A 25,755-nucleotide genomic window follows, 5' to 3' on the forward strand; every position below is an offset into this window, starting at 1 on the left:
TGGATAAAGCAAATTTGATTTACTGTGGGGACCTTCCTGGTGATCCAGTGGTTAAGAATCTGCCCTTGAGATGCAGAAGACGCAGGTCTGGTCCCTGGTCAGGGAACTGAGAGCCCATATGCTGCAGAGCAACTAAGCCTGTGCACGTAACCACTGAGCCCATGCACTCTGGAGCCTACATGGACCCACAAGGAAAGATCCTACATGACACAAGGAAGAGCCCAAGTGCTGCAACTAAGAGCTGATTGATATTGCCAAATAAATAAATAAGTGAATAAGGTTTACTGTGCAGGTGGGTCTAGAACCTAACCCTACTAATAGAAACGACCCATTTCTGGGCATTCTCTACATGCCAGCTGCTGAGGTTCTTTATTGTGAAAGGCCTCACCTTTCCTTTCAATAATCCTTGGGAAAGTGTTTATCTATCAGTCATGTCCAACTCTTTGAGCCAGGCTCCTCTGTCCATGGGATTTCCCTGGCAAGAATAATGGAGAGAGCTGCATTTCTTCCTCCAGGGGATCTTTTCAATCCAGGGATCAAACCTAGGTCTCCTGCACTGAAGGCAGATTCTTTTCTGTTTGAGCCACCAAGGAAGACAATTGTTTTCATGCCCATTTTGCATGAGGAAACTGAGGCATGCTCAGAAAGGCTAAGTAACTTGCCCCAGGTCACACATCCAGAGCTACTTTACTAGCCACTGTCCTCTTTTCAAAAAAAGCAACTCTGTCTCTCACCTCCCAGAGGGCTTGGTTCTAAGACACACCGAATTACCAGAAGCTGCTTCCAAACAATTCTTTTCCCACATGTGCTAGAAAATCTTTGGTTTTACTAAAGGGAGGACATGAAGGTGGGGAAACAAACTTCTGGCTTTTTTCAGCTCCTAGAGGCTGCCCACATTGCTTAGCTCACACACCCCCTGCCTTCCGTTTCAAAGCCAGCAAAGGCCAGTTGGGTTTTTCTCACTTCCCATCACTCTAACCTTACTTCAGTGTCACCTCTCCTCCTTTGACTCTGACTCTCTTGCCTCCTTCATTCTTATAAAAGCCCTGTGATCACAGGATCACAGATAATCTGGAATAATCTTCCCATCTCAAGGTCAGATGGTTAGCAACCTGAATTCTATCTGCAACCTAACTCGCCGTTGCCATTTGCAGGTGTTGCAATCAAGGCATCTTGGGTGCTTCGTCTTCTCCAGAACTCTATTCCATCGAAAGAAGCCTGCAATAGCCCCTTGTGCCTTCCTATGCCTGTCATTTTCACTCAGTTTAAGCTGCACTGACATAGCAAGGAGGGGATTTCGCAGGCAAGAATACTAGAGTGGATAGCCATTTCCTTCCCCAGGGGATCTTCCTGACCCAGGGACTGAACCCGTGTCTCCTGCATTGGCAGGTAGATTCTTTACCACTGCACCACCAGGGAAGTTCCTGGCTCCTTCTTGGGGAATCGAACCCCAGTCTCCCTCATGACAGGTAGGGATACTCATCACTATCAGTTCAGTTCAGTTCAGTTCAGTCACTCAGTCATGTCCGACTCTTTGCGACCCCATGAATCGCAGCACGCCAGGCCTCCCTGTCCATCACCAACTCCCGGAGTTCACCCAGACTCACGTCCATTGAGTCAGTGATGCCATCCAGCCATCTCATCCTCTGTCGTCCCCTTCTCCTCCTGCCCCCAATCCCTCCCAGCATCAGGGTCTTTTCCAATGAGTCAGCTCTTCGAATGAGGTGGCCAAAGTACTGGAGTTTCAGCTTCAGCACTAGTCCTTCCAATGAACACCCAGGACTGATCTCCTTCAGAATGGACTGGTTGGATCTCCTTGCAGTCCAAGGGACTCTCAAGAGTCTTCTCCAACACCACAGTTCAAAAGCATCAATTCTTCAGTGCTCAGCTTTCCTCACAGTCCAACTCTCACATCCATACATGACCACTGGAAAAACCATAGCCTTGACTAGACAGACCTTTGTTGGCAAAGTAATGTCTCTGCTTTTGAATATGCTATCCTGGTTGGTCATAACTTTCCCTTCCAAGGAGTAAGCGTCTTTTAATCTCATGGCTGCAATCACTATACAAACAAGGAAAACATCTGAAATACTAAGCACCAAAGGAACACATGTGAAGCGATGTAAAGGAAAGTGCTGGGGCTGTGTCCCCATCCTGAAGGCACACCTGATATCTGAGGAAGAGGTGATGGAAGAAAGGAGCCCAAGCTCAGTTCTGGCTCTCAGTTTTTAATTTTAAAAATTATAATCAGTACAAGGAAATGCACTCTGTTCTGCTCCTCTTCTTCCAATCTGCTATCTCCAACTCACTGACCAGAGGAAACTGAAACTGCTCTATTGAGATATTTATACTCTTCCAGAATTTTCTGTATGTTAAAATGCTCATATGTAAAATATCCTATAGATAACTGGTGACTACTTTTTTTTTTTACACAATGAGTTCATTTTATAACTTTTTTTCAAGTTGAATCTCACTCCGACCAAATTAAAGACACATTCCCAAGTCTGTATGTTGTCTATTTGTAGATTTTTAGGGTAAATCTTGGGCTTTCCTGGTGGCTCAGATGGTAAAGAATCGCCTGCAGTACAGGAGACCTGGGTTCCATCCCTGTGTTGGGAAGATCCCCTGGAGGAGAGCATGGCAACCCACTCCAGTATTCTTGCCTGGTGAATCCCCATGGACAGAGGAGCCTGGTGGGCTACAGTCTCTGGGGTTGCAAAGAGTTGGACATGACTGAGTGACTAAGCACAGCATAGCACAGGGTAAATCTCAAAGCATGGAATACCTGTGTCAAAGGATACACCCAGTTTTAATTCTGACAGGTTTTGCCAAGCTGGCATCCAAATATACAAAACTGACTTACTCTCCAACAGTATGGGAGCAACTCTTCCTCATACACCCACAAACACTAGACACCATCCGTCTTTCTAATCTCTATTGATCTGGTAGGTGGAAAGAAGGTATCTAAACATGGTTTTGATTTGTATTTCCAAAATGATGAATGTGGTTAAACTATTTTTTTTTCCTGTGCCTGTTTATGTTTTAAATCTTTGAGTCATCTGGGGTTTATTTTGTTATAAGGATAGAACTTTATTTTTTCCAAGTGGCAGTGAAAGTGAAAGTGAAGTTGCTCAGTCGTGTCCGACTCTTTGGGACCCCATGGACTGTAGCCTATCAGGCTTCTCCATCCATGGGATTTTCCAGGCAAGAGTACCGGAGTGGGTTGCCATTTCCTTCTCCAGCAGATCTTCCTGACCCAGGGATCAAACAGGGTCTCCTGCATTGCAGGCAGATGCTTTACCCTCTGAGCCACCAGGGAAGCCAAGTGGCAGTACTGGATATTAAATAATTTACATTTCCCCACACTGATTTGAAATGCCACCCCGCTCTAAATTTTAGAAATGAGAAGAGGCCACTCAACTTAAATATCGTATCATATGCAAAGAGTAAGTCAAATGGATCATGAGTTTAAAAGTAAAACCTAAAACTTTTAGACGGTAACACAGGAGTGCATCTTTAGACTTAGGAATAAGCAAAGGGTTCTTAGGCTTTGTTCTTAGACTTACAATAACAAAATTTGTAAAATAAAAATTCACCAAAATAAAGAAGTTTTGTTCTATGAAATATCCTGTTAAAAAGATGGAAAGACATGTTACAGACTAGGAAAAAATAATTGCAATCACATATTCAACAAAGCGGAGAAGGCAATGGCACCCCACTCCAGTACTCTTGCCTGGAAAAATCCCATGGACGGAGGAGCCTGGAAGGCTGCAGTCTGTGGGGTCGCTAAGAGTCCGACAAGACTGAGCGACTTCACTTTCACTTTTCACTTTCACGCATTGGAGAAGGAAATGGCAACCCACTCCAGTGTTCTTGCCTGGAGAATCCCAGGGACGGGGGAGCCTGGTGGGCTGCCATCTATGGGGTCGCACAGAGTCGGACACGACTGAAGTGACTTAGCAGCAGCAGCAGCATTCAACAAAGACATATATAGAATATGTTAAAAAAAAATCAAAACTCAACAACAACTCCCCCCAAATTTAATTACAACATGTGTAAAGAGTTGAATGGATATTTCACCAAAGAGGAGATATGCAAGGCACAGTACATGAAAAGATTTTCAACATCACTAGCCATTTGGGAAATACAAATTAAAAATTAAAATCCCAATGGGCTATTACTACACACTTATTCAGTTCAGTTTAGTCGCTCAGTCACGTCCAACCCTGTGAACCCATGGACTGCAGCACGCCAGGCCTCTCTGTCCATCACCAACCCCAGAGATTACTCAAACTCATGTCCATTGAATCAGTGATGCCATCCAACCACCTCATCCTCTGTCATACCCTTCTCCTCCTGCCTTCAATCTTTCCCAGCATCAGATTCTTTTCTGAGTTAGTTCTTAGCATCAAGTGGCTAAAGTATTGGAGTTTCAGCTTCAGCATCAGATTTTCATGCTGAATAGTCAGTACTGATTTCCTTTAGCATTGACTGTTTTGATCTCCTTGCCGTCCAAGGGACTCTTAAGAATCTTCTCCAACACCACAGTTCAAAAGAATTAATTCTTCAGTGCTCAGCTTTCTTTTTTATTAGAATGGCTAAAATAAGAAATAACAATAACACCAAATGCTGCTGATGAAATGTGGAGAAAGTGGAACTCTCATACATTACTGGTGGAAACCTAAAAATGGTACAACCACTCTGGAAGACAGTTTGGCAGTTTTTACAAAACTAAACATATAATTACCATATGGCCCAGCAATGCATCCCTGAACATTTATCTGAGAGAAATGAAAAATCATGTTTATACAAAAATCTGTACATGAATATCTACAACACTTTCATTCAAAATAGCAAAACAGAGCAAAACAAAAAAAAAAACCAACCCTGGACACAAATTATTTGTCTTTCAGTGAGTGGACGATTAACAAACTGGCAGATCCATACAGTAGAATACTATTCAGCAATTTAAAAAAGCATTCACTATTAATACATGCAACAGTCTGAGTGGCCTTAGAGACATCATCCTCAGCAAAAAAATCCCCAATTCCACAAGGTCACATGCTGTATGATGCTTGATTCCACTTACAGAATATTCTCCTGGTAGTAAATTATACAGAATAGATTAGTGTTACCAGAGGTGCCTGATGGACAGAAGGGGTTTGGGTACACAAAAACAAAGAGATAGCACAGGGAGTACTTTTGTGGTGATGGGACAATTCCATATCCTTTTTTTTTTTTTACTTTCATCATGTAATTAAAGACAAACACCATTTACAAAGTTGAAATGCAGATAATAAAGTCAAAATAGAATTTTGAATATGACAGAAAAAGACAAAGTGAATATTTAATGTAAAAGGGGATGTACCAGTAATAATGTTGGTAAAATTCTAAATCAGGGTGGTTTTCTGTGTGTGTGTGGTGGTGTTTTTTGGAAAAATACAATCTGTATCTTAATTGTGGCTTTACAAGAATCTATCCATGTGATAAAATTGCATAGAGCTACATACACACACAGACACACACGAATGCAGGCTTTTTAAATGGTAAAAATAAAATAAGGTTTGTAGGCTAGTTAATGGTGTGTATCAATGTCAGTTTCCTGTTTTTTAATATTATACTACAGTCATATAATATGTCACCATTGGAGGAAGTTAGGAGTGCTGATTTTGAAGCTTCCTGGGAATTTATAACTATTTTGAAAGAAAACATAACAATTTTTTTAAATGAAAAAATGAGAGAAGAAAACTATCTTTGCCAAAGACCTTCCCTTTGTACAGTGTGGATCTCTTTAGCAATTGCTTTATCCACGATAACCTGCTTCCTTTCCCTCCTTCCCAGACACACAAACATATGATCGTCTTGAAAAGTTTTCAGTTGAATGAAAGGTGTCTTAGACTAGGACCCACAGAAAAGTTGCTTATATTAAAATAGTTCAAAAGAACATCGATATACCCTTTCTTGGATTCACCAATTAATATTTTAAGCCATTCACTTTATCATATAGAATTTATCTATATCATTGGTTCCGAACCAATTGATGGTAAGTTACATACATTATGGGTCTTTGCCCCTACATACATTAGTGATTATTTCCCAAGAATATTCTTTTATACAATCACAGTACTGTTCGTAACTTCAGTAAATGTAGCACTGATTCAACACTTTAAGCCATTGGTCTTATTACCACTTTCATTGACTGTCCCAATAAAGTGCAAGAGAGAATCCAGCCAGGGTCAGGTCCTGCACTTAGCTGTCACGTCTCTTTGACAGTCTTAGATTTAGTAGATGTCTCCTTGTCGACGGGCACCCAGAATTCTCAGCTGTAAGGTGGGATGAAGGAAACTGCCCCACCTACTTCTTTGTGAGTAAAGGCACTTTGGACTTCCCTGGTAGCTCAGCTGAAGAATCCTCCTGCAATGCAAGAGACTCTGGTTCGATTCCTAGGTGGAGAAGATTCCCTGCAGAAGGGATAGGCTACTCACTCCAGTATTCTTGGGCTTCCCTGGTGGCTCAGATGGTAAAGATTCCGCCTGCAATGCGGGAGACCTGGGCTGCATCCCTGGGTTGGGAAGATTCCCTGGAAGAGGGCATGGCAACCCACTCCAGCATTCTTCCCTGGAGAATCCCCGTGGACAGAGGAGCCTGGGGGGTGGCTGCAGTCCATGGGTTCACAAAGGGTCGGACACGACTGCACGACTATGCACGCAGGTAAAGACACTTTAACAATCTCTAAGAGCTAAGGAAATGGCAACCCACTCCAGTGTTCTTGCCTGGAGAATCCCAGGGACGGCGGAGCCTGGTGGGCTGCCGTCTATGGGGTCGCACAGAGTCGGACACGACTGAAGCAACTTAGCAGCAGCAGCACCAAGAGCTAAATAGAGTATTTCTCTTCTGCATCATGATTCCCCAGAAGCAGCTAAACATATTGTGTGTTGGAGCAAAGGAGATCCGCTTTGCTTTTCTCTCCCAGCCTGGTAAAACGAGCCAGGATCCTGAAGAAGGAACTTGTGAAAGAAATCCTTTATGGTAAAGACTGGACCGAGACCGTGCGAGGGACTTCCCTTTTCGTTCACCTGGAGCGCCGGGCGGCCAATCAGCTGCGCGGTTCGGGCGCGCGGCCAATGGGAAGGCGGCGCGGCGCGCCCCAAGGGCTATAAGTGCGCGGGGCCGCGGAAAGTGAAAGTGGTGCGGGAGCGGCGGGCGCAGCTTGGGCGCTGCTTCTGGGGCCTGAGGGCGGGCGCCGGGGCCAAGACGCCGGGATGCTCCGGACTCCCGAGCCACAGTTGGGGAACGCGGGGGCCGCGGGCTGCAGCCCCCCGGCTGTGCCGCCCACCCAGACCAAGCCGCTCACCTCCTTCCTCATCCAGGACATCCTTCGGGACGGCGCTGACCGGCGCGGAGGTCACGCGGGCAGCCCACAGCCGCAGCCTTCGCGTCAGCAGTACCCGAGGCGAGACCCAAAGCCGGAGCCCGAGGGAAGAAGAGGCTGCGCCCGGGCGCCGGAGGACCAGCAGAGCGACCAGCCCCGCGCCGGTAGCGAGGAGGCCGAGAAGCCGGTGGAGACCGAGCCAGGTAAGCCGGCGAGGCTGGAGAGACCTGGCCGGGCCGGGCTGGGTCCCCCAGGAAGAATGGGCAGGCCCACAGGCTGCAACCGCGTGAGGGCGGGTGCTAGGCGGACCTCCTGGAGCTCCGGCGGCAGGGTTGCGGGGCCCCGCGGCGACAGGCGAAGGGACTTCATGGCCTCCGCCACGGGCAAGCCTCGGAGCTTAACCCTGAGCCCCGGCATCAGGGCTGCTCAGGATTTAGACATGGACTTGATTCACCCCTCAAGGTGCCCTGCGCAGCGGGTTCTTGGTGCCCAGAGCTCAAAGGCGAGCACGCACACAGCGCCCACCACGCTCCAGTCCCAGATGAAAACCCGAAACCAATCCCAGCCACCTCTCAACCCTTAATCCTCGCCAGCCCTAGTTACCTCTTGGCAATCACAATAACTAACATATAACAAGTTATTGATAAATAATATATTAATATTAATAAGTCAGGGTTTGATCAGCAAAGATGCCCTTTGCTTCCCAGTCCCATGGGCAATAAAACACGATAAGTCTTGGGGACTTCCCTGGGGGTCCAGTTAAGAGTTCACCTTCCAACGCAGGGGGTACAGGTTCCATCCCTGGTAGAGGGGCTAAGATCACAGTCAAAAAACCAAAACAGAAAACAGAAACAATATTGTAACAATTCCAATGAAGACTTAAAAAATGGTCCAACTAAGCCCCCTCCCCCCAAAAAAAAAAAAAAAAAAAAAAACAGACTAGCAAGTCAAGGAGCCCCTCTGGTCTCCAGGAGCTATATATATAACTTCATGGGAACATTTAGAGTAGACTTTTTTTTTTTTTCTATCAGTTTTTTAACTGAGGTAAAATTGGAACATAATATGTTATGAGTTTCAGATGTACAACATAATAATTTGATCTTTGTATACACTACAAGGTAATCACCACGATAAGTCTAGGTATCCACCCTCACCATACAATAGGCACCTTTCCTATGAGGTATGGCAGGGGCTCACTGAAAATCCCATTGGACAGAGGAGCCTGACTACAGTCTGTGGGGTTGCAAAGAGTTCAGACATGACTGCAGAGCGAGAGAGAAAGAAACAGTTTATTGAGGGAAAGTGAAGTGAAAGTCAATCAGTTGTGTCCAACTCTTTGTGACCCCATGGACTATACAGTCCATGGAATTCTCCAGGCCAGAATACTTGAGTGGATAGCCTTTCCCTTCTCCAGGGGATCTTCCCAACCCAGGGATTGAATCCAGGTCTCCCACATTGCAGGCGGATTCTTTAACCAGGTGAACCACAAGGGAAGCAAAAGGGGATTAAACCCAGAGAATGAACTCTCCTACCACACTAGCCCTCTCATGTCACCCAAATGTTAACTCTGGATGACCCTCTGGATGCCTTGGGGGCCCCACTTTACTGATATCTTATTTCTCAGTCTTTCTTGCCTCCCATCTCCCATTCCTCCAGACAGATACAGAATCCCTATTTAACTCTACAGGGCAATAGGGCAGAAAGTTCTAGCACTAGCCTCTCCTACTTTGCAGACCTGATGACTATTAAGAAATTAACACGGAATCTACATGACTGGCCAGCAGCCCCACTCAGGGAGTTCCTTACTCCTAAGCAGTTCTTAGGAGTTAGAACTCTTCAGTTCAGTTCAGTTGCTCAGTTGTGTCCGACTCTTTGCGACACCGTGAACTGCAGCATGCCAGGCCTCCCTGTCCATCACCAACTCCTGGAGTTTACCCAAACTCATGTCCATTGAGTCGGTGATGCCATCCATCCAACCATCTCATCCTCTGTCATCCCCTTCTCCTGCCTTCAATCTTTCCCAACATCAGGGTCTTTTCCAGTGAGTCAGCTCTTCACATCAGGTGGCCAGAATACTGGAGTTTCAGCTTCAACATCAGTCCTTCCAATGAATACCCAGGACTGATTTCCTTTAGGATGGACTGGTTGGGTCTCCTTGCAGTCCAAGGGACTCTCAAGAGTTTTCTCCAACACCACAGTTCAAAAGCATCAATTCTTCGGCACTCAGCTTTCTTCACAGTCCAACTCTCACATCCATACATGACCACTGGAAAAACCATAGCCTTGACTAGACAGATCTGTGTTGACAAAGTAATGTCCCTGCTTTTTAGTATGCTGTCTATGCTATGCTAAGTCACTTCAGTTGTGTCCGACTCTCTGTGACCCCATAGACGGCAGCCCACCAGGCTCCCTGGTCCCTGGGATTCTCCAGGCAAGAACACTGGAGTGGGTTGCCATTTCCTTCTCCAGTGCATGAAAGTGAAAAGTGAAGGTGAAGTCGCTCAGTCTTGTCCGACTTGTAGCGACCCCTGGACTGCAGCCTACCAGGCTCCTCCATGCATGGAATTTTCCAGGCAAGAGTACTGGAGTGGGGTGCCATTGCCTTCTCCGAATATGCTGTCTAGGTTGGTCATAAGAACTAAGGAGTTCCTTAGTGCAATGTATCCAAACTGACAGTGGGCTGTTTGTTCACTCAGAAGAGATGAGGGTAGATAGAATTCTGTTCTCTTTGCTGCTACCATGTAACGTTTTCCTTCCCCTCCCTGCTTCTCCCCTCTCCTTTCCAGATGGGCACTTAGAAACTTATCTGCTGGACTGTGAAAACCCTCCCAGCGCCTTTCAGAGCCTACCCCCAGCCACCAAGCAGCCTCAGAAGCGCTCCCGGGCTGCCTTCTCTCACACTCAGGTCATTGAGTTGGAGAGGAAGTTCAGCCATCAGAAGTATCTGTCTGCCCCCGAAAGGGCTCACCTGGCCAAGAACCTCAAGCTCACGGAGACCCAAGTGAAAATATGGTTCCAGAACAGACGCTATAAGACCAAGCGGAAGCAGCTCACCTCGGACCTGGGCAACCTGGAGAAGCACTCTTCCTTGCCAGCTCTCAAAGAGGAGGGCTTCTCACAGGGCTCCCTCATCTCTGTGCACAATACCTACCCTTACTACCCCTACGTTTACTGCCTGGGTGGCTGGAGTCCAGCTTTCTGGTAACACCAGCTCTGACATCCACAGTAGATCAAGAACTGTCTTCTCTAGGTGGCCCCTCTGGAAGATGGAAGGGCCCCGGGGTCAGGAAGGGCTGGGCAGTGAGAGACAGACAGACCAGAACACATGGAGGTTTGTGTGGAAATCCCAGATTCTTCACTGGTGGGCCAATGAAAGATCTGGGACAGGGAATGATTTCATATCCAAATTGTTCCCCCAACATAGAAGGGGGGATTGTTTTTGCTTTTAGACCCCTGCTTGAAGTAGGGAGGGATAGAGCCAAGTGTTCTTTCTGGCACTTGGGTGACTTTTCAGGATCTGTCCACATCACTTCTGAGGATTCTGTTCCTCCAACTCCATCCTCTTGTGTAACTGAGCATCCACTCGGAAAGAGGTCACCTGAAGGGGGAGGGGGAGGATGGCTCAGGATGTCACCTACTGAAATAAACTGAAGGTCAAAAGCCTCTCATTGGCCTTGGACTACAACCAAGGTTTCTCTTTGTCTCTGGGACAGACAGAAACAGAGGACCTCACAGAGAAACCTTTCGTGCCCAGCACAAGTTGGCACAGGATATGGAGATGGGAAGGAGGAGACGAAAATAGAAGCTTCTGATTATTCCTTTTAAAATAATATGCCAACTTAAGTATTTACAGAGTGGCCCATGTAGAACAAGAAGCACTCACTGTGGCCTTAAGACAAGCTGTATAAACCAAACTCTATTGCGGGAGGTGAGCCCAGGCCAGGAGAATCTCTGCATATCCAAGACAGTGATCTAAGGAAGAGTCCTTAGCAAAAGGTGAAAAAAAAAGAAAAAAAATCCTCTTCTGGACCTTTTGCTCTGGGCCTGAGAATTTAGAATAAGAAGGTTCCTGGAGTTTTTGGGCTGTAATTCATACTACAGTGTGACAGATCACATAATTCTTTAAGTTCCTTCCTTCCTCCTCCTCTTATTTTTTGTTCCTTTTCCATGGCAGTCACCCACTGAAGCACTTCTTTTCAGTCCAGACTTTTATGACTGCACCTAACATACACCTTGCTTATATAGCCTTGAGATCTTGTCTCCCCCACCCCCCACCAAAGCTTTATCTCTTCCTGGGTTTAAAAAAAGAAAAGTAGTGGGGGAGCAGATTCTGAATTGGCTAAAAGACATGCATGTTAAAAAAAACCCTAACAATTCTTATGTCTTTTCTTTAAAAATATACAGCATTAAATACCAAATCTATTTAAAGACATGACAGTTTCAGAAGGTCACTGCTGCTTTTATAGGACTTTCTGGTGGCTCTGTTGTTACAGTTCAAAGTCAAAACCCTCTGGGATCCCTGCAGGCAAAGGAGGTAAAAGGTAGTGAGCTTTCACACCGTAAGGAAGAACACAGCAGAGTGAAGGGTCAGGTGCCATGGAGCTGTCTGGTGGGAATCCAGGGATGAGGGGCGGGGTGTGAAGGAAGGGGGCGTGGACCTTAGGAAGCCCCACCCATGAGCAGGCTGATGGGGCTGACTGGCACTTTGCTGGAAGAGGCTAAGAAAAAAAGGAAACCATTTTCAGAACACATCATAGTGGCTTCCATCACCAAGCCAATGAAACTGTCCAGATGTTTCAGGAACTGTGTTTAATGCTTATCAAAAAAGTGGAGGTTCCCCCCAAGTGAGTTACCTGGTGACCTCAGAATGAGAAGAGGGCACAGGAAAACTCTGGCCATGCTTCTGTTTTTATTCTGTTATCTCAGGTGACCTGGGACAGGGGAGACATCAGCATGAAAAAAAAAAAGCCAGTTACTAATGAGGTATCCCAAGCCCTGGAAATCTCTTGATCCTGCTACTTAATTCTGTTCAGTGAAAAACCTTTTAATTTCCTCCTTTTAAAAAAGTCCAATTTACTGTTGTGGCAAAACTGCCAAAGTTGATAGAAGGTTGGCTCATTTCACCTCATTTTCTGTTGTTTGAGCTCCACATTGAAATACTGTCCAGTGCCATGTGTTGCCTGCACAGAAATGGAGGCACAGAGGCAGGGCTTTCTCCTACTTACATGTCTTAAGCGTTCAGTGCTCACTCTCTGGTCAGGGCCCTTTCTCTGCCTCCCTCTGCATTGAATTATTTCAGCCCCCAAACCTGCAAGTGTTAAACATTTTACTGTGATATACATTGTATTGCAAAAAGGAAAAAAAAAAGTCTTTGTTTAGAATGATTTGTTTTGGTGAATCCATCTTGTTTTTCCCCCATAGTCACTCAGCCATAGCCAAACTAGTAGAACAACATCTGAAGAGCTAATATATCTATTCCTGATGGGTACACTGGGGGGTGCACCCCGGACCCAGACCTGTGTCTATCCTATTTAATAAATCGGTTTAGGTTCTCCATGTGTATAATGGACTCTGCTCCAATCTTAATACACAAACCTGTGAATCGAAGTTCAGCCAAATACCGCAAACTTTATTTTTCTATGTATTTTTTGTAACACCTGAGTGTTTTTAAAATAATAAAGTACAGTGTCATTTTTAGACATATCTGTGTGTGATTTTCTGCTTCCTAAAGACTGCATGCTACTGAGTTTTTCTTGTTACCATGTTCTCCTACCTGCCTGCCTGACTAATCTATGGAGAGTAAATAATGGAAATTAGTAGCTTAGTGAATAGCAGAGGATGATCATTCTTTTATAAATGTTCTACCCTCCGTTACAGGCTTTCCTGATGGCTCACTGGTAAAGAATCCACCTGCCAATGCAGGAGATGTGGATTTGATCCCTGGGTTGGGAGGATCCTCTGCAGGAGGAAATGGCAACCCACTCCAGTATTCTTGCCTGGGAAATCCCATGGACAGAGGAGCCTGGGGGGCTACGGTCCATGGGGTTGCAAAAGAGTTGGACACAGCTTAGCAACTAAACAGCAACACCACCACCACTCTGTTACTGGTTAATCACCTGGAGGGGAAAGAAATGTCTGTGTCATTTTAATAATCACCTCCTTCAGCCCAGGGATACATTTGGAAAAATTGAGAATGTTGAGTATTTACTTTTATTTCTTGAAGACCCTGAAGGGAACATGGGAACCACTTCCAAAGAAGCAACCTTCTTTTGAAATTCATTGGCGTATATATGCTCGTATGTATCTGATTGGCCTCACCGATTCAATGGACATGAGTTTGAGCACACTTGGGGAAATAGTAAAGGACAGGGAAGCCTGGCATGCTGCAGTCCATGGGGTCGCAAAGAGTTGGAGAAGACTAAGTGAACAATAACAACAAATGGATAAAGTAGTTAACTAGTGAGAACCTACTGTATAGCACAGGGCACTCTACTCAGTGCTCTGTGGAAATCCCAAAAGGAGGGGATGTGTGTATACGTATATCTGGTTCACTTTGCTGTACACCTGAAGCTAACACAGCATTTTTTGGGGGTGGGGGCTGTGCTGGGTCTTCTTTGGTCCTCAGGCTTTTCTCTAGTTGCAGCAAGTAAGGGCTACTTTCTAGTTACGGTTTCTCTTGTTGCAGAGCACGGGCTCTCAGGCAAGCAGGCTTCAGTAGTTGCAGCACATGGGCTCAGTAGTTGTGGCTCCCAGGCTATAGAGTACACGGGTTCAGTAGTTGCGGTGCATGGGCTTAGTGCTCCGCAGCCTGTGGGATCTTCCCACATCAGGGATCGAACCAGTGTCTCCTAAAGGGGATTCTTTACCACCAAGCCACCAGGGAAGTCCCTAACACAGCATTTTAAAGCAACTATATTCCAGTTTAAAGAAAAAGTTTTAAATTTTACATAAGAAAGAACACACAGAGTTTTAACCCAAGACAGAAAAAATAAAAAATTCCCCTTTGTACACTCACTAGCCCCTTAGACTATGACTGCTTCCCTGGCCCCTTGGTCTCTGTATCTCCCTGAAAATGTCATTTTCATTCAGGGCACAGGCAAGCAACACCTTGGAACTGGAATCACAAGTATTGAAAATAGGTTTAAAATTAAATATATCAATAATGCATCTTTTATCCACCTGCACTTAAATCTTCATTAAGTCCCACAAGCAGAGAGTCTTATGCACCTGAGTACCTGAGAGAATTGATGGTTTTCTTTCCTCCCACCTCCTTCAAGGAAATAACAGCTTAAAGAGTAAGGTGCCTGCTCCAGGTAAAACATATCATAATTCCAAAGTTTGCTCTAATCCTTTAAGTACATTGTACACACAGGTGGGGCCTCCCGTTGCGTGTTCATGTCATGAGATTTAACTCTCTGTATAAATCCACAGCCATCCTCCCCTCTCCTGAAAGGCTCTCAAATTACAAGAACTCTTGCAGTAAATGAACAGATGAGGATAATTTTTTAACCATTAAAAGTAATCCAGGAAATTAGAGAAAAATCTCTCCCCTCGAAAGTTCCCCACCTCCTTGTCACTTTCCTAATTTACCTTCAAAACTCTGCTAACCTCACCCCCGTCTTCCAGCGTCTCACCTTAGCGAGTCTGTGGAATTTGGAATTTCTTTTCAATCTGTCTCTCAAGTTATTTTATGTACAGATTTTTAGAGTCACTGGAACTTTGTCACTGGAAGTCCCACTGGTCCTCCCCAGGCCTCCGTAGGAAAGCCATAGCCTCCAGTGCGTGGGTGCTCAGTCCTTCAGTCGTGTCCAACTCTTTTCGATCCCATGGACTATAGCCCGCCAGGCTCCTCTGTCCATGGGATTCTCCAGGCAAGAATGCTGGAGTGGGTTGCCATGCCCTCCTCCAGGGGATCTTCCCAACCCAGGGGTCGAACCCACATCTCTTGCATCTCCTGCATTGGAAGGCAGATTACCACTCAGCCACCTGGGAAGCCCTAGAGCTTCCAGAAAGGGAAATAAATATCAAAGATATACATCTGAAAAATTTTTTCCTTCTAACTACAAAACAAGTCATTTTTTCTGGCATGATGTTAATACCTTATGTCTTTTTTTAAGTACCTTTTAAAATTTCTTAATTGGAGAATAATTGCTTTACAATGTTGTGTTGGTTTCTTCTCTGCAACAGGAATCAGCTACATATATACATATAACCCCTCCCTCTGGAACCTCCCTCCCACCCGTCTAGGTTGTCACAGAGCACCAAGCTGAGCTCCCTGTGCTATATAGCAGCTTCGCGCTGACTGTCAGCTTCACATGCGTAAGTAATACCTCGCGTCTTAAAGCTGACCTCTGAGGGAATGGTGGCCATGAAGAGAAAGTCACTTAGTTTGAGTGCCCTGGGTGGGAGAGCTGCAGGCAGTAGTTCCGTTGAGGCGAGCGCAGGAAATTCTCCTGCCTGTGAGGAAGTGAGTATGACATGGTTGAGGACTCGGAGAAGCTGACCCCTAAGGCAGGTTATGACTGAGTCCTCACCTGATACTTTAAGAAGCCCCAAAGCCCACATGTCCCAGGTGAAGAAAAGGATGGGCACTCGTATCCCAGCATCAGCCACCTCCTGAAAGTGGCAGTAACCTTGGGCGATCCAGTGCCTTTCCCGGTGAGGTGCTGGCCCCTGAGGGATACGCTGTGGGTCATCACCATTGATATTCCTGGCAGCTGTGGGGCTGTGACTCCCCTGTATTGGAGCCTGGAGCACCACAGGATTCACTGTGAGACATCTGACCGCGGCCTTGGTCACTCTCAGGGCCACAGTTACCACCATCTTTGCAATGAGGAAATAGGAGTCGAGAGGGTGAGACTAGGCTCAGAGCCCCAGGCTCTGCTTGGAGACACCCAGACTCTGCCCCACCCACAGCCATCACCAATGTGTCACCAGGCCTGGTTTGTCAAAGCCAAGAGTTATTTACTGTCCAAGAAAAGGGTCAGGAATGATAGTCCTGGAACGTGAGGAGCTCCGAGTTTAGCCATAGACTTGGCCTTCGTGCAAACTTTCCCAGACAGTCTAGCTTGTCAAAAGTCAGCAAGGGAAAGCAAAACCCTGGTCTCCCGTCGTGTGTCCTTCTCTGACCTGTACAAAGGCTCCAGACACAGCCTGGACTTACTTCCTGAGCTTACTTGGGGCCTGATGCGGGGTTTAGGAGAGATCTAGGATACAGATCTGGGTTGGGAGCCCTGTGCAGCCCCGTCTAACTGGACCATCTTCACCTGTTTCCAGCCAATTCAGTGATGGGCACAGTCCTTGACACGGAGGTGTTGGGGCAGAGAGGAAGGGGTGACAGCCAGAGGAAAGTTCCGTTTTCTCCTTGGAACATTTAAAGGATAGTCATGGATTGTTTTAAGCCTAAAAATCCATGTTGGTAAACAATAAATGCTGGAGAGGGTGTGGAGAAAATGGAGCCCTCTTGCACTGTCGGTGGGAATGCAAATTGGCACAGTCACTATAGAGAACAGTGTGGAGATTCCTTAAAAACCTAGGGCTAAAATGACGCTATGACACAACCACTCCAGTACTGGGCATGTGCCCTGAGGAAATCATAATTGAAAAAGACGTATGTACTCCAATGTTCATTGCAGCACTTTTCAGTCTCACGGGTGCCAGGACAAGAGAGAGCTACCCGGAGAAGCCAGCCAGGAAGGGAGGAGTTAGGAGTGCGGCTTGATCGGTTTTGTTTGTTTTGTTTGCTTATTCTTTTTACAGAGAACAGATGTTCAGTTTTTCTTACACTCTTCTCAAGCCTCCTCCTCTTAAACCTTCTGACATCTTCACAAGGCTCTCTGGGGACTTCCCTGGTAATTCAGTGGTTAAGACTCTGAGCTTTCACTGCAGGGGGCACATGTTCGATCCTCTACTGGGCAAGTTCCATGTGCCCCACAGTGCAGCCAAAATGAAAGAAAAAAACCCTCGAGAGAGTTAAGTCCCCTACATATGAATGAGTTCCATTCTGAGAGCAAGTTTGTGAGTCCAGTTTATTTCTAAGTCCAACAAAGTTAGCTTAGGTACCCAATGAACACAATGGGCTCTATAGTACAGTACTGTAATAGGTTTTTATAATATTTTTCAAACAAATAATGCATAAAAACATACACAAAAAATTAAGAAAACATAGTTCATCATACAGTCTACACCTTGAAAACTACAGTAATACAGATATGTCACCACCGCTTTTACACTTGCTTCCAGATATCCTGGGCTTGAAATAAAGACACTCTATGACTATACTCTATAAAGTATTGTAAGTACGAAGTACACAAAAGCACAGTCACTTGTCTACACATGACAGTGTACACCAGACACTCGAACTAACTTAGGTGATTGGACATGCTAACATGTGTTCACATCTTTGAAAGTTTACAACTTGAAGATTCATATATACGGGACTTAACAGTAATCCAGGAAAACCCAGATCATTCTATTTAATCCCTTACTCAAAATTGAAAGGATCCAGGACTTCTCTAGGGGTCCAGTGGTTAAGAATTTGCCTGCCAATGCAGGGGACATGGGTTCAAGCCCTCGCTGGGGAGATCCCACATGCTGCAGAACATCAAAACCCATGCACCACAACTACTGATCCCGAGCTCTAGAACCCACGAGCCGCAGCTACTGAGACCAGGCGCCACAGCTATTGAAGCCCACGTGCCCTGGAGCCTGTGCTCCACAGCGAGAGAAGCCACTGCAATGAGGAGTCTACACACTGCCACTAGAGAGTAACCTCAGCTCGCCGCAACCAGAGAAAATCCACACAGCAACCAAGACACAGTGCAGCCAAAATTAATTTTAGAAAATCCTGAAAGGACTCAAATTTTCTGGATATTTGGCTACCCTGGTAATCCAGAAGCATTTATTACCCCTCTCCAACTCGGAAGAGACTGACAACACACTCGGACTACCCTGGAAGACAGGAAAGACTACTCTTCCCCCCACTCCTGTGGAGCAGTTTTTACCTGGAAATACCTAGTTTGTGCACCACTGGGAACAGTGGGTGTCATTTAACATCTGTCAGTCACTGTCATGCTTCCGTGACAACACATTTTTCAGGACTAAGTCCTGTCTTAACAGTGACATAATTTTTACACCTCTTCCTGCCAAATCAGTAACATTAAACTTTTTACAAAAGGGTGTGTACAGAGATGGATAAGGTGGCTAAGATTCACAGGGTGAGGAAGGCACTATGCCTTGTGACAGCACAATTAAAAAAAAACTTTTTATATTGGATTACAGTTGATTAGTGGGCTTCTCTGGTAGCTCAGCTGGTAAAGAATTCACCTGCAATTCAGGAGACCCCAGTTCGATTCCTGGGTTGGGAAGTTCCCCTGGAGAAGGGATAGGTTACCCACTCCAGCATTCTTGGGCTTCCCTGGTGGTTCAGACGGTAAAGAATCTGCCTGCAGTGTGGGAGGCCTGGGTTCAACCCCTGGGTTGGGAAGATTCCCTGGAGGAGGGCATGACAACCCTCCTCAGTAATCCTGCTTGGAGAATCCGCATGGATAGAGGAGCCTGGCGGACTACAGTCCGTGGGGTCACAAAGAGTCAGACACAACTAAGTGACACAACTAGGTGACAACTGAGTGACTAAGCACAGCAGTTGATGAACACGTTGTGTTCGTTTCAGGCGTACAGCAAAGTGAATCAGTTACACATATACACATTCTTGTTTGTTCATTTGCTCAGTTTTGTTTGACTGTTTGTGACCCTATGGACTGTAGACCCCCCAGGCTCCCCTGTCCAAGGGATTTCCCAGGCAAGAATACTGGAGTAGGTTGCCATTTCCCTTCTCCAGGGGATCTTCCCAACTTAGGGATCAAATTGCATCTCCTGCATCGGCAGGTGGATTCTTTAGCACTGAGCCACCTGGGAAGCCCATCCCTATATCTATTCTTTTGCGAAATCTTTTCCAATTTAGGTTGTTACATAGTATTGAGCAGAGAGTTCCCTGAGCTATATGGTAGGTCTTTGTTAGTTGCAAAGACTTGGCGTCAGAACTCCAACTCAAAACTAGAAAAGCTTAAACTTGATCTAAATGACAACTGAAAACAAAATTGATAAAAATGATTTGGCTCTGCTGAGCTCTTTTATGGAAAAGAATGCGGGGAATATTCACAGCACGAACTTGGAGGATGGGGAAGAAATGTCTCTCTCTCACGAAAAAGTTTGGAATCTCCCCCTCAATCCATGCTGAGAGCTTGTTGATACTGAGATTCTTGACAACCTCCCCGCCCTTCAAGGAAGATCTGACTCCTCAGAGGTGAACACGTGCGGGTCCCATGCCTTGCACAGTGAGGTGAGGAACGGGTACTGGGAGGCTTGCCACAGCACCTGCACACGAGGAGATGCTGATTTAGCTTTAGCAGAGACTCAGTTAGAAGGTCCACGTCTCCTTCCTGTGACAAGAACCGACAAAACAAAGATACAAGAGTGAGAAGCTTCTGAACTGAAGAAGGGAGGTGCTTCTGGAGGGTGCAGGCTTTTCTCTTGAGAAGCTCTTTCCCTTCATGAAATGTACAAACTGAAAGAGTGAATTGATGATGGAAGCTTAGGACAACAGTCCCAGGGTCTTCGGCATTGCTGTGCAGCTGCTAAGTTGTGTTCTATTCTTTGCGACCCCATGGGCTGCAGCGTGCCAGGCTCCCCTGTCCTTCACCAGCTCTAAGAGTTTGCTCAAACTCATGTCCGTTGAGTCGATGATGCTAAAGATGTTAACAACATTTCTTTGAAATGTATATACATCCTTTTGAAGACTAGACAAGCCTTTTGTCAATATTATGATTCAAGAATGTCTTTGTCAAGAACCTGGTAGCCATCTCTTTGAAACGAAGTATGAAGGATCCAGCACCCCTATCTCCAAGTGTGTGTCAATGGGTAAGAACCTCCTTCTAAGCTGCAGAACTACCTCCTGTCATAAAGATAGGAGAAGCTTGTTATTCCTCTTGCAACAAGTAGGAAGGGGAAGGGGATGACCATTAAAAGCAGTTCATAGGGTCAAATGATTTATTTCTCTGGAATTTAAATCTTGCTTATCTGATTAATGGGTAGACAATACCCTCCATAAATGTGGAAATAGCATCAAGAGATTCCATTGAAAGGAGCTCTTTCAATAGAGAAAGGGAAAAGAGCAGGGCGAGGAGGGATGGTGTGAGTGAGGAAATACACAAGCAAGGTAGGATAGTACAGATGGCAAAGTTCCGCAGCCTCCTGTTTCCAGAATCCTGGCTCCAGAAATGCTATTTGGACCTGGACTTAAATCATGTGCCCTTTTACTGGGCTATTGCCTATTTTTGCTCGCAATCAGTTCAAGTGCATGTGACAAGCAATGGCAGGGAAGGAGGGATAACAGAGTGGGAAGCCACGGGAAACGGACTGGATGGGTAGTTTTCCACAGCCTGCAGAAGCATCTGTGTGTACATGTGAGCATGGCTCCTGATCGACCCCCGAGTGCAGAGATGGCTCCCGGTCCTGGCAATTAGGTTTTATTACAGAGATAGATTGGGGATATGTCAACTTTGGCATCAGGAAGGAAAAAAAGCTGGACTGGGATCTGAGGAAAGGTGTTTTCACTACAATCCAAATGGGTTTTATAAAAGCCTGTGTAGGCACACGCCCCAGAGTTGCAGACTGGGTCTTCGTACAAATAGGGGAAGTTTCCCACACAGAGGAACAGAGTGGTAGAGACTGAGGCACACGCTGCAACAGGAGGCCATGGGAAAGAACCTAGGAGAGCTAGCCGACCATAAACCCTTAAAACCAGAATGAATTTGATCTTGGATAGCAACCAAAACCATATCCTGCCCTGAATAATGGGGTGAAGCATCTTTCTTTACTCTGTGCTGAGCTGAATGAAGTTTAGCACTGATCAAACAGATGTCTGTTGAATGAAGGTCTGAATGAATGAGTCCAGACCTCACCTGCAGCTCTAGGTTTGGTTCTGAGCCCCATATTTGGAGGTAAACTGTAGCAAGTTCAGAGAAGTACAACTGGAATAGGCAAGGATTTGAAACAGAGGGGTCAGAGAAGAGACATTTTAGACTTTTCCTGTATCCTAGTGGAGTCATCAAGGTGACATAGTACTCAGAACAGCAATGTCTGAAAAATCATTGGGCTGATGGAGGTTCCCTGTCACGGGGAGGTGACAGCTATTTGGTGAGGAGGTCTTAAGGAAGATAGACATGCATGTTGCAACTTTAAATCTTTGCCAGCCCTCTGGTTCTATAATTCTAAGGAGAGGTGTGCGTGCGTGCTAAGTTGATCCAGTCATGTCTAACTCTTTTCAACCCCATGGACTGTATAGCCTTCCAGGCTCCTCTGTCCATGGGATTCTCCAGGCAAGAATACTGGAGTGGGTTGCCATGCCCTTCTCCAGGGGATTTTCCCAATCAGGGATTTAACTCATGTCTCTTAAGTCTCCTGCATTGATTGGTAGATTCTTTACCACTAGTGCCATCTGGGAAGCCCCATAGGAAGAGGTATTGGGTTCTAACCCATTTATCACCTACAAACTGTGAGATGCAGGGAAATTTCCACAGCTCCTCCGAGTTTCAGCTGCTCCTTGTCAAATGGATCAATTAACCCTTATGGCGGTGAACTGAATCAATTCAGCTTTCCAGGTCCCATGTCTGATTCATAAGGGAAACCAAGTTTGTAATTTCAGGAGCAATGGAGGCATGTGGATTAATTGATACCTGCTGATTGATATCTGAAATCCCACCCTTAGAGATTCATTCTTGAACCCTAAGAGTTCCATCTCCAGCTAAAATATAAATAATCTTAGGAAAAGAAGTGAATTAAACTTCAATCATTTATCCCCTGATATTAATGTTTATTTTTTTAAATATACTGACTTGTTTAATAATTCAAATTTAATACCAAGCCAAACTTAAAGAACCCAAAAGGTAGCTCTAGAATCTTCTTCACTCTTCCTAGAGTCACCCTATTATTCAAAACTTACGATGCATGCCCCTCACTCATTAGGGTAGCTGGTGAGATCTATGTGTGTGCATGCTAAGTTGATTCAGTCGTGCCTGACTCTTTGTGACCCTAAGGACCATAGCCTGCCAGGTTCCTCTGTCCATGGGGATTCTCCAGGCAAGAACACTGGAGTGGGTTGCCATGCCCTCCTCCAGGGGATCTTCCCAACCCAGGGATCAAAGCCCACATATCTCGTGTCTCCTGCATTGGCAGGTGGGTTCTTTATCACTAGTGTTACCTGGGAAGCCTGTGTTAGTGGGATCTATAGCAGCTTCTAAAACCAAATTATCTTCAGGGAACCACTCAGAAGTCTGGAATAAATTTATTAATTTCAATAGAGACAGCTTGTGGTACTGAAAATGGATCCCTATAAAAGAGAGGGGAAAGAATGCTGAAGGTTTAGAAAGAAAAAAAAAATTCTATTTCTAAATTGCATCTAAGTTTAGTCCTGACCATACTGATTGCTTTATTGCTCTGTCTTATGTTTAGGGCTTAAATGATTGCATTCTTTTCATAGAAGCCTTTTGACTTTAGACCTCAGAGCCTGTATATTGCTGCCTGGGAAATGGATGTCCAGAAAGGGGTAACAGTAAAAAGACGGATGACGATTTCCCTCCATGGTACCATTCTTGTTTCCTTCCCTCACTCAGAAATCAGTTACTCAGCGAATACAGAGAGCAAAAATATCTTTGTATTTATTTTTATTTTAATTTTTAACCAAAAAATATCGTAATTCTAAGCTCTTTACCTAAATCAATAATTGATTGGGTTTCTCTCAGTGCAGCATGGCATAGTAAGAACAACATGGATTTTAGCTTTAGGACTGACCTGGAACACTGGTTGTACCTTTATATTAGCTATCTCACCTTTGGCAAGTTATTTGACCTTGTTGGAACTCAGATTCTTCATCTTTAAATGGAGGCAATAATGCCTTTTTACAGGGTTATTCTAAGCATTAAGTGAGATAACTCAGCATATATTAGGTCATCAAGAATTGTTAGCTCAGGGACTTCCCTGGTGGTCTGGTGGTTAAGACTTTGCCTTCCAGTTCAGGGATGTGAGTTCAAACCCTGGTTGGGAAATTAAAATCCCACATGCCCCAAAAAACTAAAATATAAAACAGAAAAAATATTATAAAAAATTCAATAAAGACTTAAAAAAAGAGATTTGTCAGCTCATTTTCTTCTTTTTGAAAAAATTGTCCAAATTTTACCCAAATGTATAAATAAAATTTGCATACTATAATTATATGCAATGGTCACTTAACTTATCTTACATATGCTTTTCCATGAAGTGACATAGCAAATACTATCTGCCTTTTCATTTTTGTGGCCCTTTTTAAAAATAATTTTTAAAATTTATTTACTTTATTTTTGGCTGTGCTGGGTCTTCATTGCTGCTCAGGCTTTCTCTAGCTGCAGCGCACAGGCTTCTCATTGCAGTGGTTTCTCTTGTTAGGGAGCACATGGGCTTAGTTGTCCCATAACATGTGGGATCTTTCCAGATCGGGGATCAAACATGTGTCCCCTGCACTGGAAGGCAGTGGCTCAGATGGTAAAGAATCCACCTGCAATGCAGGAGACCTGGGTTTGATCCTTGGGTTGAGAAGATCCCCAGGAGAAGGGAACAGCTACCCACTCCAGTATTCTTGCCTGGAGAATCCCATGGACAGAGAAGCCTGGCAGGCTACAGTCCATGGGGTCCATGGAGTCCATGGAGTCAGACACGACTGAGTGACTTTCACTTCAATGTATAACCACTGTATTATTGGACATTGGAGTTACAGATAGAGAGATTGAAAGACAGATGATATGTAGATAGGTAGATAAGATTTCAAAACAGGCATGGGGAGAAGCAGACCAAAGTTACCACGAAGGGAACTGAATATGATTCTCCAACAGGTAGTAGTTTCTCCTGGTCTGAGCTATAACTCTGTGGGATTCCAAATGGGGTCTTTCCCACAGGAGAGAGACTGTGTTCCCTGAGTTTACATCATTTGAGGTAAAGGTCTAGTGCCCAGGGCTGCTTGCTTCCATGCCCAAAGCTGGACTGCACAAATACAGACGAAGAAAATAAATCAACAAAAATAGCCAAGAGGCATTTCTAAACATATCCAGCTGCAAAAATTTATGGCTATTAGCTCTTGGAAAAGGTCATTTCAGATAAGACAACTATTTATACAGAAAACAAAAGTGAAACATATATTGATTGGTTTTCAGTTGACTATCTTCAGTCCTGGGAGACATAGTAAGTGGGAAAAAGCCTACCTAACTACTTCACTGTCTGCCAGCACCTCATTCACCAATGTCCTCCAAAATCTGGACTCAGAGAGGGGGGTACTTCTGAAAAAACTAAAGTTCAGTGTTTTATGATCATGTGCATCATTTTTTTTCTCCAGTATTATTTTATTTATGTATTTTTTTATTGGTGGATAATTGTTTTACAGTGTTGTGGTGATCTCTGTTATACATCAATGCTAATCAGCCGTAATTATATATATCCCTTCTCTCTTGAGCCTTCCCTCCCTCCCCATCCTCCAGTATTATTTTATGAAACAGAGGCAAGGATCTAAAGACATAAACAGTCTTGACTTGGTCAAGTTCTCTTCCAAGGCCAAGTTAGGATCTTTAAGTACTAAGTACTATAGGGAGGTGGTCCACTGTAGAAATTCCTGTAGCAGAGAAAAAAAGACTTTCTCTTCACATTGATCCAGTAAACCTACTGCTCAAAAGTTGTGTGACTGTGGGAAAACTATTCATTCCCTTTACCTTAACTTCTTCATCTGTAAGACAGTCCCTAACTTTTCTTCCAGCTCTGTCAGTCTATATTCAATGACTTCTCTTCCATTTTTGAAGCTCTTAGGCCTTTCCTACTGCCATATGTTTGAATGCATTAAAACATAAAAATTAAGCTTGCATATGACTTGTCATGGACTTCCCTGGTGGCTCAAATGGTGAGGAATCTGCCTGCAATGCAGGAGACCTGGGTTTGATCCCTGGGTCAGGAAGATCCCCTGGAGAAGGGAATGGCAACCCACTCCAGTATTCTTGCCCAGAGAATTCCATGGACAGAGGAGTGTGGCAGACTGGGCCTATAGTTCAAAGAGTTGGACACAACTGAGCCACTAACACTTTCACTTTTAACTTTTATAGGATGTCATACAAGCAGATTCTCAGCAATTTGTCACAATGTCCAGTTTAATGTAGGTTGAGTTAAATTTATACAATCTAAAGAAAAGATTCCCTTTACATGATTGTTGATGGAGTCAAAGAAAAAATACTATTAGAGTAGTTTGAGAAATATAAAGGAGCCTTTATTGTAATATGTATAATGCCGATGCTAGCTTGGCTGGGGTCTCCTGG

General features: G+C 44.9%; 1 protein-coding gene across 2 annotated transcripts; it reads left to right on the forward strand.

Annotated features, from left to right (window-relative positions):
• The first annotated feature begins 7,202 nt into the window (after nt 1-7,202).
• On the forward strand, nt 7,203-11,035 carry NKX3-1 (NK3 homeobox 1). Of its 2 annotated transcripts, none has more exons than XM_070376101.1 (2): nt 7,203-7,575; nt 10,159-11,035. In XM_070376101.1, exons 1-2 carry the CDS (start codon nt 7,263-7,265, stop codon nt 10,575-10,577), a joined length of 732 nt encoding a protein of 243 aa, XP_070232202.1. In that variant the 5' UTR covers nt 7,203-7,262; the 3' UTR covers nt 10,578-11,035. The 2 variants fall into 2 exon arrangements, with proteins under 2 accessions (XP_070232202.1, XP_070232203.1); XM_070376102.1 differs by having other exon boundaries at nt 10,171-11,035.
• Nucleotides 11,036-25,755: the final 14,720 nt, after the last annotated feature.

Source organism: Bos mutus, chromosome 8, assembly GCF_027580195.1.
Source record: "Bos mutus isolate GX-2022 chromosome 8, NWIPB_WYAK_1.1, whole genome shotgun sequence".
Lineage (NCBI taxonomy): Eukaryota > Metazoa > Chordata > Mammalia > Artiodactyla > Bovidae > Bos > Bos mutus.